Source organism: Limulus polyphemus, unplaced genomic scaffold (assembly GCF_000517525.1).
Source record: "Limulus polyphemus unplaced genomic scaffold, Limulus_polyphemus-2.1.2 Scaffold2368, whole genome shotgun sequence".
Taxonomy (NCBI): domain Eukaryota; kingdom Metazoa; phylum Arthropoda; class Merostomata; order Xiphosura; family Limulidae; genus Limulus; species Limulus polyphemus.
Window position 1 is genome coordinate 167,962 of NW_013667978.1, and position 16,024 is coordinate 183,985.

Below are 16,024 nucleotides of genomic sequence, written 5' to 3' on the forward strand. Positions count from 1 at the left end.
AAATTTTCAAGGCTTTTATATTCATAGATAAATGTTGTTGTTTTCAAATTCTGTGTCCTTATATGTTATCTGCAACATCCCATATATCACCTTCATGAAAAAAATATAAATTTAGATTTTTTTAAAGTAATTTTGAAATATGGATGCTGTAACATTGAAGATGTTTTCCTGTTTGTAGGTGAAAAGTTTCTTTGAATCCAAAGATGTTGGATCTGGAAAGCAAGCAGTTCAACAAAGTCAAGAACAAATTCAAGCTAATATCTACTGGAAACAGAAAGTACAGGCATCAGTTGTAAAGTGGGTAGAGAACAATGTTTAGGAATATTTAATCACAGAGTTTGTATTCAAATACAATTGAAGATTATAAGTGGTTGAAGCAACATCTTAAAAATGAACTAACCATGTGGGCACCTATAATGTAGATTATTGTTATATTTAAATGCTTTTTATATAGAAACACCCATACAAATTGTTTGTAAGGTTCCATATAAATAACAGTCAATTCCATAGAAAGAAAATAGACTTGAAAATGTAATTTTTTAGGAGTTTGATTCAATAGTTCAGATATGTTTGTGGTAGTTTAGCATATATGTAGGAAGTTTACATATCATAAGAAGTATCAATATATTAATAATCTTACCTTTTACTACCCCTGTTTCTGTTCAGTCTAGTGTTCCACCTTAATAGAAATTCTGCTCTATATTATATAGTAATATATTTCCTTTGAATATTACAAACTACTTTGTTAGATTTTTGTAAAATACGAAAGAAACTGAAATTTGTGCATTGTGTTTGGTTTCACAGTTATTGATTTCAGTGTTTCTTGTGTGTTGTGTTTGGTTTCACAGTTATTGATTTCAGTGTTTTTAAGCTTTAAATGTCATAACACTTTTAATTTTTTCTCTCCATCTGGCTTTTAATAGTGAATTATGATTTGCTTTGGTGATGTAAAAATTAATATTCTTGTATATTTCATATTTGTACATTGTTTTCAGTAGCTGAAACTTTTAAGCTAACTGTTCATGCTCTCACCATTAAAAGCATCACTTGTCTGTTTTAGGTCACTCTTGCTACCACAAACAACAGATAGTTGTTAAAGTAGTTATTTCTTTTAGCTATGATTCATTATTACTCTTTTCACATCCCTCTATATTAACACCTTTGTTCCAAGTAAGCATATGGCTTTCATAAGTGAACAGTATTGTGGTAGAATAATTGTTTCCATTAGACATAAGTAATGATAGGATTATTCTGTTGCACAAGTGGTGATATTTTTTATTACATAGACCATTACATTTCTGATGATCTGTACCTATAAGTTTAAAAGCTTAATTCACGTGTGACAGTCCATTTCACAAAGAACACAACAATGGTAAAAATATTGTTACTTTATTCACAACAAGAGTAATAAAAAACCTGTACAACAGTGGAAAGAAGAAAATAAATTAGAACACACTCTCAACAATTGTAACAGTAAATAGTTATGCACAAATCTAAATCACTCTTATAAATGCGTTACATAGATGTATAATATTTAGTTAATATTTATTAAAATTCAGTGCAAGGTGTATGACATTAGAAAATAAATAAAGCAATTTAATAAGAAAGTACAAGATGTCTCACCCTGACCAGGTGGACACATCACTAGGCTTTGGAAGTATGAATTGTGCCATGCCAGAACTTTAAAACACTGAAAACATTTAATAAATGACAACTGAAACTATGTTAACTGTAATAACATTAATTAACAAAAAATGTTAATACATTTATTAAACATTATTAATCTACAAAATCAGAGTGGCAGTTATAAGAAATACTGTATATATAATATGTAAAATGCAATGAGAATTACTTAATGAGACTCCTCCCATTAATGACAAACAATGGGAGCAACACACACAATAAATGGTTACAATTCATGATATGAAAATGACCAACAGTTTCACTGCATCAATTAATAAAATGAAACATACTAGAGGTGACATTTCTTGTTAGAAAATAAAGGCAACATAAAATAAACACTTATGCCCTCTTAGACAAGCATTGATAACTCAAACTTATTTTCACTTTAGTTTTGATTAACTGTCATCAGATAATATTCTCTGAAACTAACCAATCACTTCATTGTTACTGAAAATATTAAATTTTATGTACATTAAATAGATACACGCTAGTCAACATGAGAACTGCTTGTTGCTATTAAATTTTGAAATGAATATCAATGTAAAAATTCTTACTTATAAAAACAAATCTTGCATATGAATAAAGAGGGTAAATTTTCCTCTGTCAAAATTACAACACCTGACAGTTACTTTTGGACATCTCTGGACCCATATAATTTTTAGTTGTATAAAAAATACCACTAAGTAATGTAAAGTTGTTGTTTTTTTATTGTATTTAAGTTAAAAGTTGGTGAAAAGCATACAAGTATGTTTAATATTTTGTATGCATAGCAATGTTGTTGTTTCAAGAACTAATAAGTTGTGTTGACTTCATAAATATAAATGTAAGCAATGTTAAATGGAATCATGGAATAATTTATAAATATTTGTTAATTTATTAGAAAGTATCAAATATCCCATCTTATTAATACTATTATATCAAAGATGTATATACTATAAGCACGTCATGTCTGAAAACATTTTTTAATTCTTCTGCTAGTTTTCTTGAAAGTCAAATTAAATTTGCCTATTCTAGAAATGTGATGATGAAATAGAAAATGTAACCATGGTTAAATGTTGAAAATATAACTAGAATGTATTTTCCTTTCAAAAATCTACAAATAAATGAACAATTTTCTGTACTTTCATATTTCTAATTTTTTGAGGAATCTTTTGAAAATCAAAGTTGCCAGGTTGAGCATTACTTGTTAAAATGTTCTTTGATGATAAAGTTAAAACAGGTATTTATATGTTTATGATAGCATCATAAGAAATGTATTATAAAGTAAGCGTGTACTATATCTGTGACTTTATGGACTTAAAAAACTTCAATTTAGATACCAATTAAATTTGCAAAAAGAGGCTAGGTGCATGCATAAATGAACAGTGATAATTTTAAGGGATAACTCATGTTTCTCTTCGTGACTTTTACTTGCAAAGTGAAAAACACATAGCTTTAGGGTTTTCAAAAGTTATGAAACTACAGATGAAATCCATCACTAGCATTGTTGTATAACCATATAAGTGTTGTATTTGTCATGTTCTATGATTTACCTAACTTAAGCTTCAAGAAAATTTTATTACCTACAACGTGAAAATTGTATACTTCAGTAACTTTTGTTTCTAAATGAATATGTAGCATTTAAATACTGTTGTATATATCTAGGAGGAGATAAAATATTCTGTTACTATTTTTTCATTTCAGCTATTCATTTTAATTTCCTTCATTGGCTCATAAACATTTCTTATATGTAAATCATAACATTCATTATGCTGCCTTTAAATTTTTTTTTTCCATTTCATCTATATATTGTTATATAAGGTACTTCCCTCCTCTCACGAGATTAGCTATTCTTGTTCATTGCTGCCCTCTATATGTGAACTTTTTTATTACACATGCCCCAAGCCTTCTTCATCACACTATTGGAATCAAATGATTCCAACATTTCTCTCGTGCACATCATCATGTGTCATTTATCAACCAATAGGATCATAGTACACTCGCGTGACACATGTGACTCCCTCTATGTGCTTCTACCAAACTATCTTTTTTCATTTGGCAGCGATTACGCTCGGACATCTCTTTTTTCAGGTTTGAGATCGTATTTTCTCGAAGTAGTTTAATTTAATTTAAAAATACTCCTTTTTTACATTATTTCAATTCATTTAGCCTTATTCCAGTTGCATTTCTTATTTACTTCAAATGCTTTTGTCGACTACGTCACCATGAATTCCAAAGTTAATGTCACCACTTCGGGTGTCACACAATGAACAGGGATTATACCACAGGCTTCATGTGCTGGGGACCTGATGGGAGAATTGTCTATGTTTTTTAGCAGGGAGATTGAGAGTTATATGGGTCAATCTTTATTTCCAGACCCTCTTCCTCCTGTACCTGTGGAACCTGGCCATGTTGACAAGGAATTTGATCGCCTGTTTCCACCTCCTGATTGTGCCATGCCTTCCCATACCTTCCCTGAGGATTTTGTTTGTCCGTCAATGGTTTTTTTCAGACTTTATTTCTCAGGTATGTGATATTTTATCCCTTGCTCCTATATCTTATGACCTGCGTTCTTTGTTATTTCATGAAATACTTCCCAATCCTATTTGGTGATTTCTCCATCCTCTGACATTCGGTTCATGCTGACCAATTCACCTCTCAGTTGGGCGATGGTGTTAGTATGCCTTGACCCCCACGGGCTTTGGATCAGTCAGCCCTTGCATTTCATAGGATGGTCTGTCCATATCTCAACCAATAGCTGTTGGGTTCTGTTTTGTCTGTTTGGTGGTCAAACCCTAAATCTGTCATTAGTCTTACCCTCATGACCAATTTTCCTGCCTCTGTCTTACCCTCACGATCTTTTTGGCAGTATCTTTCCACGATCCATATCCTTTCTGAGGCTCTTCACAAAAATCCTGAGGGATTTTCTGGAAATACCCTCTCTCTCTCTCCTTACCTCCTCATTGGCTTGTTTATTGTCTTCCTGTCTGGCTTTACATACATGGTATCTTTTTTCTTGGGACAGTTTAGGTCACGATGCTGTTTTATCGTGAATCTGTTTACCTGCTCCTTTTCTCCAGGATTTGTGTATGGCTCTGTTTTTAGGATGTTTCATCTTTGATGCAGTCCCAGAATCCTTGGAATCTCGGATGGCATCTGCCCAACAACACTCTACCATTTCCCATCTAGTTTTTCGTTTATTTCAGTCAGAACCAAGTGTGGTGCCTATTCAGTTTTGAGCCCTTACCTTCCCATCCCTTACTTGTATCATCTTCCCGCTTGCCATTTTTCTCGATGACACACGAAACACCACCAATAGTTCTGGTGATTACCTGATGGGTTCAAACCCGGTGGGAGCTTGCTTTGCAGCATTTGTTCATCAGTGGCGCACTTTCATCTTGGATGTTTGGATTCCTCAGATTTTGTCAGAGGGATTCGAAATTCCGTTTCTTACCCCACCTCCCTTCCCTTGTCCCAGGTACTTGTTTCCTGCCATTCTCCTCAGGATCCAGTAACTTGCCAGCATCTATCAGAGGCAGTACAGGACCTATTCACCCAACACGCTATAGAACCTGTTTCACATCATTCATTGGGGTTTTACTCCCTTCTGTTTGTTGTTCCCCAAAAGCCCGGGGAGTGGAGGCTTGTCATTGATCTGCCCTGCCTCAATTGCTTTGTTCACCTCCCATGCGTATCCATGGAGTCTTACCTCAGTCTTCAGTGGGATTTTTCTCTGGGTCTATGGATGACCAAGATGGACGTCTCCAATGCCTATCTGCATATTCCTATCTTGAAATGGTCTCGTCCTTATCTTCTGTTTGTCCACTGAGGGATGGTAACCATTTATGCCTACCCTTTGGGATGGCTTTGGTTCCATATGTTTTCTGTCAGGTGGTACAAGCTTTTGCTCTTCATTTTTATGCCCTGTGGGTGCATTTCCATTTTTACATGGACAAGTGGCTACATTTGGCCCATTCCAAAAAAGGAATCAGTCTGTCGTACTCGTCAGCTACTTCTCAAAGCTGCTCAGGTTGGCTGGTTTATCAAATTGGAGAAGTCCTACCCAATACCTTGTACAGCTGGGCCCAACCTTCTTCTCTCATACTCTGTTCAATGGAACTGTCAGTTTGCCATGCCCTGTCTACTCCTTGATTTTCTGCATGCAAGGCTCTTTTGCTTTTGGGGATATGGTCTTCTATGACACCACTAATCCCCTTCAGCTGCACACACATGGAATCCCTTCAGTGGAATCTGCATGATCAATGGAACCTTGCTCGGGTTCCCCTGAATACTCCCATTACCCTTCCTCCTTCCCTTGTAGACAATCTCTTTTGGCAATTGAACAAGACTCGCACATCGGCTAGTATCCAACCTCCTCTTCCGGACTTACATCTGTTTACGGTCGCAACCCTTCAGAGCTGGGGTGCATGGGTCGATCATCAGGAGGTTTCAGGTCATTGATCTCTAGACGAAAAATCCTTAAATATTAACGTCCTAGAGCTCTTAGCCATTCATTGGGCTTTGAATCACTTTCTTCTCATTGCCAAACATTGTCTGGTAGTGATCCATTCCGATGATTCCATGGTGGTGGCTTATATCAATCATCAAGGTGGCACCCAGTCGAGATCCCTCTGTTTTCGCATGTTGGATCTCCTGTATTGAGTCCACATTTGTTTCATTGTGTGTCATGTCCCGGGTGCTTTCAACCTTGTAGCAGATTGTCTTTCCCGCTCTGACAAGGTTTACCTGATGGAGTGGACCCCTTGATTTCTGGTGGCTTTGCAGTCTGTGCACTATTACTCACATCAATGCTTTTGCCTCCTCTTGCAATCACCAGTTACCCCTATTTCGGTCCCCAGTTCCTAATCTCAGGCTTTGGCTATAGATGCCTTCAGCCAGGATTGGGCACACAAATTCTTACAAGTTTATCCTCCCATCCAATTACTTCATTGGATAGTTTGCCTGATCCATGCCACTCTGTTTTGGGTCCTTCTGATTGCTCCCTACTGGCCAGCTCAACCATGGTTTCCTCGTTTACTCCACATACAATTTCCTTATTACCTGACCTCCTTCATCAACCCTGGTCACTGGTTTTATATCCCACACCTCATGTTTTCCATCTTCATTCCTGACTTTTGCCCAGTCTTGAAGAAATCTGGTTTCTTCCATTGTGTAGCTTCTCATTTAGCCCAATCCAATCATCCTTCTTCCATGGAAATGCACCAGCAAAAGTGGAAGGTCTTTCACACGTGGGCCCAGGCTCGGGATTTACTGGCTGCACATTCTACTGTTGCTGGTGTCTCCAAGTTTCTCACGTGTCTTTTTGACTGGGGGTCTTCAGTGTCCTCTGTTTCAGGTTATCAGGCAGTTTATCCTATACCTTTCACTTTTATAATTACTGCAGGACTTTTCTCTCACCCGTCTTTACCATGTTAATCCATTCCTTCCAGATTTGTCGACCTGCTCGACGACTTATCTTCTGAATTGAGATATTAATGTGGTTTACCTCTGTTCGAACCTATATCCTCATGTTCTTTATTTTACCTGTCTCAAAAGGTGTATTTCCTTCTCCTTTTGGCATTGGCGGTCTGACTTTTTCGCCATCGACGTTACACTCACATTTTACCACCATACCTATCTTTTCCTTTATCCCGATCATTCCTTCCTCCCCAAAACCTCAGCTGGTCGTGAGGGTAACTACTCCTTTTTGGCTATTTCCCTGCCCTCTATTTCTCATCTCTACCCCCGTCCTTATCCGGATAGATTTCTATGTCCTGTGTGTGTGTGTGTGCACCCTTCATTGTTATGTTACCTGCACGGTTTTCATCCGTGGTTCCCATTCCTCTCTCTTTTTCCCTTGGCAACACTCTTTCCCCTTTTACACTCATCAGTTAGGTTCCTCATTTCATACAGTTGGCTTATTCCTCCTTGTCCTCTTCCCAGCATACTTTGTACTGTGTTACCTCTCATCAAATCCAACCTTTTCCCTTGCTTCTCGTCTTCATCAACTTCTGGAGGTAATCTTACAATTGGACATGTGGACCAATCCTAACAAGTTTATCTCCCATTATTTACATCATATCACGGTTTTGGTTTCCTCTAGTTTTTGCTTTCCACTGTAGCTATACTCCAATCTTAAAAGTGCAACTCTAACACTGGAAATCTTTATTAATCATTTATTTTTTTTCAAGGACCCAATCTTTATACCTTCATTAGTTGGATCCTTCTCTGTGGCAGGTGGTGCCTGACCAGCTATTCTTTAACTCTAAATCCTCACTGTATGCCATGTTAAACAGCACTTCCTGTTCATGGCTACACACGCTCATCTTTGAAATGGGGTTTTTCACAAGATCACTTGTAGGTGAATAACCTCACGATATTTGCTTCATAAATTGGCATGTTCCATTGACTTCATGGGTAAAGCAGAAGGGGATAGCTACCCATTCCTGCCATACCTTGATTGAATATATTGGTGTGGTCTACTTTTTAAAATAGGGTTTTGTGATCACCCATTGCACTGTCTCGGATGTTGACGTTCCTCCAGACTCTCCAATGCATTCTTGCACTCCTTTCTTCTAGTGGAGTATGGGAGTCTTTACCACTTACCAGTTTCAAGCCACTAGGATGATTGACCATGAAGGCACCCTGCTGGATGGATTCCACTTAAGATGGCTATAACCATTCAGTTCAGAGTAGAGCAGTGGTGTTCTGCTTTTGTATATGGTTTAATATCCTCTGATTAATGATTAAATACACAACGGAGTGAGGCGTCAAAATGCAGTTCACCCCTTTGATTGGGAGCCCTCTTTCTACCCTCACGTGTATGTCAGTCCCAAAGGCTGGTTTTGGTTTTCGAGTGAACCAATCAACATAAGTTCTCACCACGGTTTCAAGTTGTCTATGTTCCTCCCTCGAATACTCCTTCTGTGTTGTGTGTCACAGTGGAGATATGTGGGACCCTTCTGGTTCTATCCTTGGCACTTCCTCATTCTCCCTTCTTACATGAATGTTATTGCCCTTTGGATGGTTCCGACCTGTTTCACGGTCTCGGGAGTTGATCGCATGCGATAGACTTTCTTTAATAACGGATGTCCCATTCCCGGATCGATAGTTCAGAGCTCATCCTGTGTAATACACAATATTTGGAGTTGTTCTGAATTCCCCATTTCTTGAGTTTGAAGTGAAGACTGTATGATTCACATTCTACCCTCGTGCGGATGTCAGTACCCCTAGCCACTACACCACTACTTTCTATCGCTTTCTCTCCCATTAGGATGTGCTCCTCTAATTTTCTGCCCTGATTTTTATACATTCTTCAACTGGGTGAAGAGTATACCTGGATCAGAAATGGTGTGGTTTCCCTCTAAAGATCTTCGAATCTGACTCTCTCATCTACAGGGGTGTCCTTCAGATGCTTTAGGGGGGTACGTCTATTCTTCTGTCACACCGGTCCCTCCTCCTAATCAATGTGGGATTCTGGCTAATCTTTTGAGAGGAGTGAAGTACCGTATGGGAAGTTATACCTTTCCTATACTGAAAATGTATTTCCAATAAGTACTTCCCTCTTTTCACACTTCCCACCCTTCCTCCCCCACTCACTTCCGTCATCTGCCAAACTTCGAAGAAATAGTTCGGTGGTGGCACATAGAGAGAGTCATATACGCCACGTGAGTATACTATGATCCTATTGGTGGATAAGTGACACATAATGATTTGCATGACAAACACGTTGGAATCATTTGATTCCAATAGGGGATGCAGAAGGCTTGTGACATGCTTAATAAAAAAAAAGTTCACATATAGAGGGCATCAATGAACGAGAATAGCTAATCTTATGAGAGGGGGAAGTACCTATCAGAATACATTTTCAGTATAGGAAAATTATAACTTCTCTAATTGTGTAAATAACTGTGTTCAATTGTATTTTGGGGTTGAAAAAATAAATCAATGTCAACATATTTCCTCAGATGATGAAATCAGTTAAGTGGAAAGTGTGTCACATCTAAAGTACTGTATACATTTGTTGTTTCAAGGTTTTACAAAGATTAGAATATCTTGCTTATTTCTTGAAAGATTTTGAGAAGAGAAACTATTTTAGTATAAAAGGAAGTTAATATTAGAAAATATTCCATACTATAGAGCACAAATGTCTGATCTGTGTATTTGAAATTTATTTACTGCCATTTGATAATGTGTGACATATGTACATGCACACAACTTATTTAATTATAAAGATAACAATTATGTTCATTTTAAGGAAAATAACCATAGTCCAACAGTATCTCCCTACTTTGGAAAATTGTTTAAAAATACCATTCATAATTGCCCTCATTAAAAATTATCGAGCATGCAAACGTTGAAATATAAGAGCTGGTGTGGAGTGAGAAAGAGTGAAATAAGTATCCTGTTAGCTACGTTTATTAACGAAAGGTATTGAAAACATAATTTGTATAGGAAAACATAAGAACTGTGTTGGCCTTTTTTAAGTCAGTTAACAAACAGATTTGTGCTTTTTACCCCCACCCTCCCACCTTTCTTAATCAATGAAATACAACAAAGCAAACTTACTTTTAAAAATAAAACTTTATTTAGAAAATCACATTTTATTCAATTGAAACAAAACCCATTAGAAGTTGAAATAAATTTTTATTTTAAGAAATATCCACACAAAACTATATTTGTTTTATTAGAAGGCAATAAAAATAACTTAAATCTGATCTTGAATTTAAAAGTTAACTTACAGCTTCATAGGGATTTTGGGTGCAGTATGTCTTTAAAAAAGACCTTAATAATCAATAAGTGGTAAGCGGCTGTTTTAATTTACTATATATTTCCATTGCACCTGCTTCCTTTGTTTAGTCCCAGAATTATAAAATTTATGAAATTTCTATACAACATACCAAATAAAAAGAGAATTTCAAAGGTTAAAAACAAACTACTAATTTCTCAATAAACAAAATTCTTCAGATAAACTTTACTCCCCCCCCCCCCAAAAACCTAATATTCATGTAAAAGATATCAACCTGATTACTGACTAAAACATTTAAAACTTGCATTTTATAACTGAATCTTGAAAGTTGGCATCGAGAGATGCTAGTAAACCATTACAAGGGAATAATGGTATAGGCCAATGAATAAATTGATTTTATATCGCAAAAAAGATACCAAGAGCAACATGGAGTCTTCGAATGATGTGTATTTGTTTTTCTGATATAAGTTGATCATCGTCCTCTGGCGATGACAAATCTCTGTTGTACATTCCTAGCACCATTGTTTATTTTAATCATGTGACATTAAACTATATGCGATTTCATTACATAATTTCGATACAAAACGTTATTTACATTCAATGATTGTTATGGTAACCACACGATCTTGTATATTTGTATGTTATTACCAAGTTGAAGTTCGATCCAAGTTCGTTGTTCGTTTTCAGCTTTTGAATAATGAACAAGGGACCAGCTCTTTGTTCGTTTTCGAACTCTTGAATAAGGTAAATATTGTTCATTGTATTTTCCACTCATTTTCTTTTGTTTCTTGAATAAATAGAAAATATATTACAAATGAAATGGTTATTATTTATGTGACCGTGAAAGGGTTGACTATATAATTATATCAAAGTTTTTGCATAATATAATAAACACAGATTCTTGTGATTGCAATTTACAAGAACCATTTCCATATACTGTGTATTTGGTTCATGGTGAATCCTGGCCATTTGCCAAAGTAATATAGCCACCGATAAACTTAAGGATGAAGGTCTTGTCACAATTCTTTCCAAGGATAGGCAAGCGTATAGTGACATTCAGAGCCAAAGGGCACATTAAATGTTTTTATGAGAGAGATGGCCAAATAAAACAATCACAACAGTCCCATTCAATCTCGTGCAGCTCAAATAACATTTACCCATTTGGTCTACTTAAATATGGTCTTGAATTTCAACGTTTGTTTAAAGGTTTGCCAACATATGTGATGTAAGATTGACTTCACCATAAATCCAATTAAACATGATGTATTCACGTACATATCCATAGATTACTTTTAAGGTACAATAAACTTGCATTATCTATGTTGCTTGAGTAAGAGTTGTTTTCATTCACTAGTAATACTATACATGGGTATGCATAAACATTAACACTAGCTAAATATTTAAATATGGCAAACGGAAATGAATATTGATAGAATATTTTCTGAAACAGTTTTTCTAATCTACCATATTGAAAAATGTAAACGTGGCATAGCCATCTCAATGTGATATAACATTTTGAAATGTTGTTCAGCCATCCTGGAGGGGACCTCTTTGGCCATTCAATTTCTGACAGATTAGGCTAGGAAGGACCCTCCATGACTATCATACGGTTTTAATTTAAAGTCCTACTACCACATCAAGAAGTGGTCCTACAGCTTTTGTTTTGTATCAGCTGAAAATAGGAGATTATTTTGGTAGACAGTGATTACAAATGTACAGAGAAAACTAAAATGATAATACAGTGGGTTTTACGAAAGGTATTTCATTAAATGCCAAGAATCCAGGCAGCCTTAAGCTTATAGGGCTTTGACCAGTACCATAGTTTTCTCCAGAAGTTGGCGTTATATCTGATCCTACCTCTCTCCCTAAATGTATATATGTATTACATTTGGCTACAACATCAAGCATGATTTGTCTGCATACAATAAGTATCCCTGTGTATCATTTGACCAATCCACGTGTTTTTGACATCCTGCTAATACTTTCTATGATTTGTTGCTACTCTGCATTGACTTTTCTGTTTACTGACTTCTAGCCAATCTATTGCTCTCTGCATCGTAAAGATGTCCCAATGTCTTCTTTAAGGTCCTGGTATGTTTTACTATCAATCTGGATCTCTTTACACGATATTGTTTATATACTACTGAAGTGAGTATGTCAAAGCACATAACTGGTCACCTGAGACATGTTTTGAATGCAAAAGAATTCGAGGAGTGTCGTTCATATTATGTCATAACATTAGTTGTGCCTGGTTATAGCTAGAATATAGAAAACTCCCATTATTTCTTAAATGTTCTGACCAGCATGTTAACACTAGAAGCATCACCCAAAACAAATATATTCTTTATTTTGATTGTCAGTGGGGATTTTTCTCCCCTTTGTATTTGTAACTTTTACAACCATAGCTTCGTGTGAAGTATTTCATACAAAGCCTACACTTTGGGATTATTTACGAGATTTCCAGTAAGCAAAGATAAATTACTACATGGAGCACAAGTTACTGAGTATTAAGCATTAAACTCTCCACACTCATGAGCTACTCATAACTATTGCTAGTTATTCATAAGATACTCTAAAGTATTATGATTCGCATGAGATCTACTCACAAGTAATGCAAGATATTCGTATACATTTAAACTTCAAGATACTTTTGACACTGTTCATATGTTAAATTATACAGAAGTTTCATATACTGATTTTGGAGCCTCACCACATCATTGCAGCCGATGTTGTCATGCTCTGTCTGACGACCTTGAACATTGACAATAGCCCTGCATCATAGTTCCATTGCAAAAGGTCTGTCGTGAAGCTGTCATATCCAAAGCACACCCATCCTCAATACATGTACCTGTTTCAATAGTCCAACTATTCTCTAGTAAAATTACAACCCTGTTTGAATTTTCTCTGATATCATTCGGTGTTATATTTACATGAATGTGTACAGAAAACTGCTACTGCACATTCACAATGAAGTGTGATGCTCCCTTGTATCTTTAGCCTTACATTATGGAAAGCTCAAACTATCCCTGCTTGGGAATTCCGAGGGCACTAGCCACATCACAAATTGACTACTAAATTTCTGTAGCTCATAACGGTACAACACACTGTCATGCCCTACTAGACGACAATATAAATGTTATAACCATCAGTGATGTATTTTCCAGTTAGTGGCAGTCATGCTTCACAGTAAGTAGCACCCAAGCTATATCTGGATCTTTCAATACTTTTCCAGAACTTGTAATTACTTATATATGCTGCCTATACATCAGCAGAACTATTTTAATGGTACATGTCACTTGCTGCTCTGAAGTCTTCGAGTGTCACTATGGGAACTTTGTGGAGAAGTTTAACCAAGGTTTCCAGAGTGAAATCATACAAAGCATGTGGTGTTTGAGACACCTAAACCATACATAGGCAGATTCTGTGGCATCCATATGTGCATTGATAACTGCAAACGGATCACAAGAAGGGACAAAACCCATAATTCAGCTTTAGTGGCTTGTTCATAGAAAGTTCGTGTGATGTTTGCTCCCTGAATCCTTCTTCCACAAGTACATTTCATTGCCTCAGTATCAGACTTATCAAGCCCTATCATGATGGTTGTGCCTCAGTAGCAGGTATTTGCCCCCACAAAATATTCTAGGTAGAAGAGTGTGTACTACAACTGTGGAGTAAAACTGTCCATATTTCTCTTCCACACAAGATAAAACGAGCATTCTGTTCCTGCTGTAGAGTTCAGTGGAACAGAATGCTCTTTTTATCAGCAGGTGATGGAATGGGGTAAACAAGCTGTTTGTGCTGCACCTTTTGCTACATTAAAACAGAGAAGAAAAACTCGTAAAGCTTTGCAGTACAAGTTTGGTGTAGAGACATGTTGCAGTTGGATGTTTTTTGGGAGCAGTCGCCAACAGTAGCTTTAGTCTTGGTGCATATGTCATATAGCAAGATGTGCAGACCAGTTCAAGGGCCAAGCAGTAACTAAACAGCATCACCAAGACTGATTTCTTGGTTGGTCTTTGCATCCTGAAACACTTGGCAGTTCTACATTCTTTGTGACTGGCCCGTAGAGAAGAAAGGAATGATGTGATAACTGCAATAGAGTTAGTGGATTATGTACTATATATTCTATAACAACTAAAGAACAGCAGCGATACAAAATTTACACTTTGTTCTCCAAAGTTCAAAACATGGTAGTTAAGTTTGGTTTTGAAGCACAAAAGCCACATGCAACTGGCAAATTATACTTCAGAGCTAATGCTGAGATCTACTCCATACCTGAAGTTGATGCAGTGTTGCTAGACCTCAGGAGTCGTTTCAAACGACAGCGAAACGCATTCAGTATGTATGCTTTTTATACAAGCAAGGTAAGAAATACTGACTGGAATCCGCTGAAACCAGGCTGGGAGAAGTATATGTCTGTATTAGATTACTACACAGAAGATCAAGTAAAGGCGCAGTTTAATGTGTGGTCTGCAATGTTTCACCAGCGATATGAAGGCAAGACGGTTGATCTAGATTACTCTGCTATTACTGCTCTGAATGATTGTTCTGTTGATGTATTCCCGAACATTTCGTGCCTTTTGACAGCTCTCGCATGGCTTGCAGCTGAGGCTGAGAGAATTTTATTGAAGGTGAAGCCACAATAACAGCTCTGTGCAGTAAAATGTCCGAGGACAGATTTGAAACTTTGATATTACTACAAGCTCACTAAGAGATATTAACTGACACTAATGATGTAATTCAATTTTTTTAAACGTGTATTTAACCTTGACTTCAAATTACCCCCTGACTTTAAGAAAAAGGAAACACAAATATCAGTGAGGATCAGTGCTTCTTTTATCAAAAAAGATACAAAAATTTAATAAATTTATTGGTGATACAGTTTTTCATTAAATGAAATGGTCTTGTACCACTCCATATCATATAATGACATTTTAACGATGTTATTAGTTGATCACAAAGACACATCCAACAAAAATCATTCTGTTTCTTTATCTTACTATTTTAAATATAATATGAGAGAGAAATTTACTTAGTAATAACATTAATTTTGATCTATTTCCAACTTAATACTACAACTCTACATCAACCTTAAGAAACTAAAATTGGAATTACTTTTTGTACTGTATATAGTGAGTAACAATAGATTATAACACATTGATAAAGGTTAAAAGATGTGGATTGAGAATCTTCGGCAATAGATATGACGAATATAGTGAGGTTGACATACTATCATTGTACACTCTTTCTAATTTTTGAAAATCCTTAATGGACTGAATTAAGAATGTAGTCTTAATTTATGTACTGAAGGAGTAAATATTGAAAATGATTTTTACAAGGGAGTTTTGTAAACAAGTTTTCTCAAGTTGATTAGTTCTGTGCCACTTTCGGTACATTGCCGTCGTTTTGGTGGCTTGTTTAAAATCATGACGACTAGACGATGGTCAGTATTTATATTTACGTTGAGTATAGCTTTTAAGTTCCTGACTCTGGGACAGTCTTATCAAAATGTCATTTATCTGTGGGGCTCGGGTAAATGTGTTACATTCGTAACGTGTGGCCCGGCATAGCCAGGTGGTTAGGGCGCTCGACTCGCAATCTGAGGGTCGCGGG

At 36.4% G+C, this 16,024-nt stretch overlaps 1 protein-coding gene across 1 annotated transcript in view; it reads left to right on the forward strand.

Annotated features, from left to right (window-relative positions):
* Positions 1-11,196, forward strand: part of LOC106466747 (endoplasmic reticulum aminopeptidase 2-like) — a 175,947-nt gene extending 164,751 nt beyond the window's left edge. The window contains 1 exon segment of the mRNA XM_022394821.1: positions 179-11,196. Coding sequence (XP_022250529.1) covers positions 179-319 — 141 coding nt within the window. The 3' untranslated portion in view covers positions 320-11,196.
* The last annotated feature ends 4,828 nt before the right edge of the window (positions 11,197-16,024 follow it).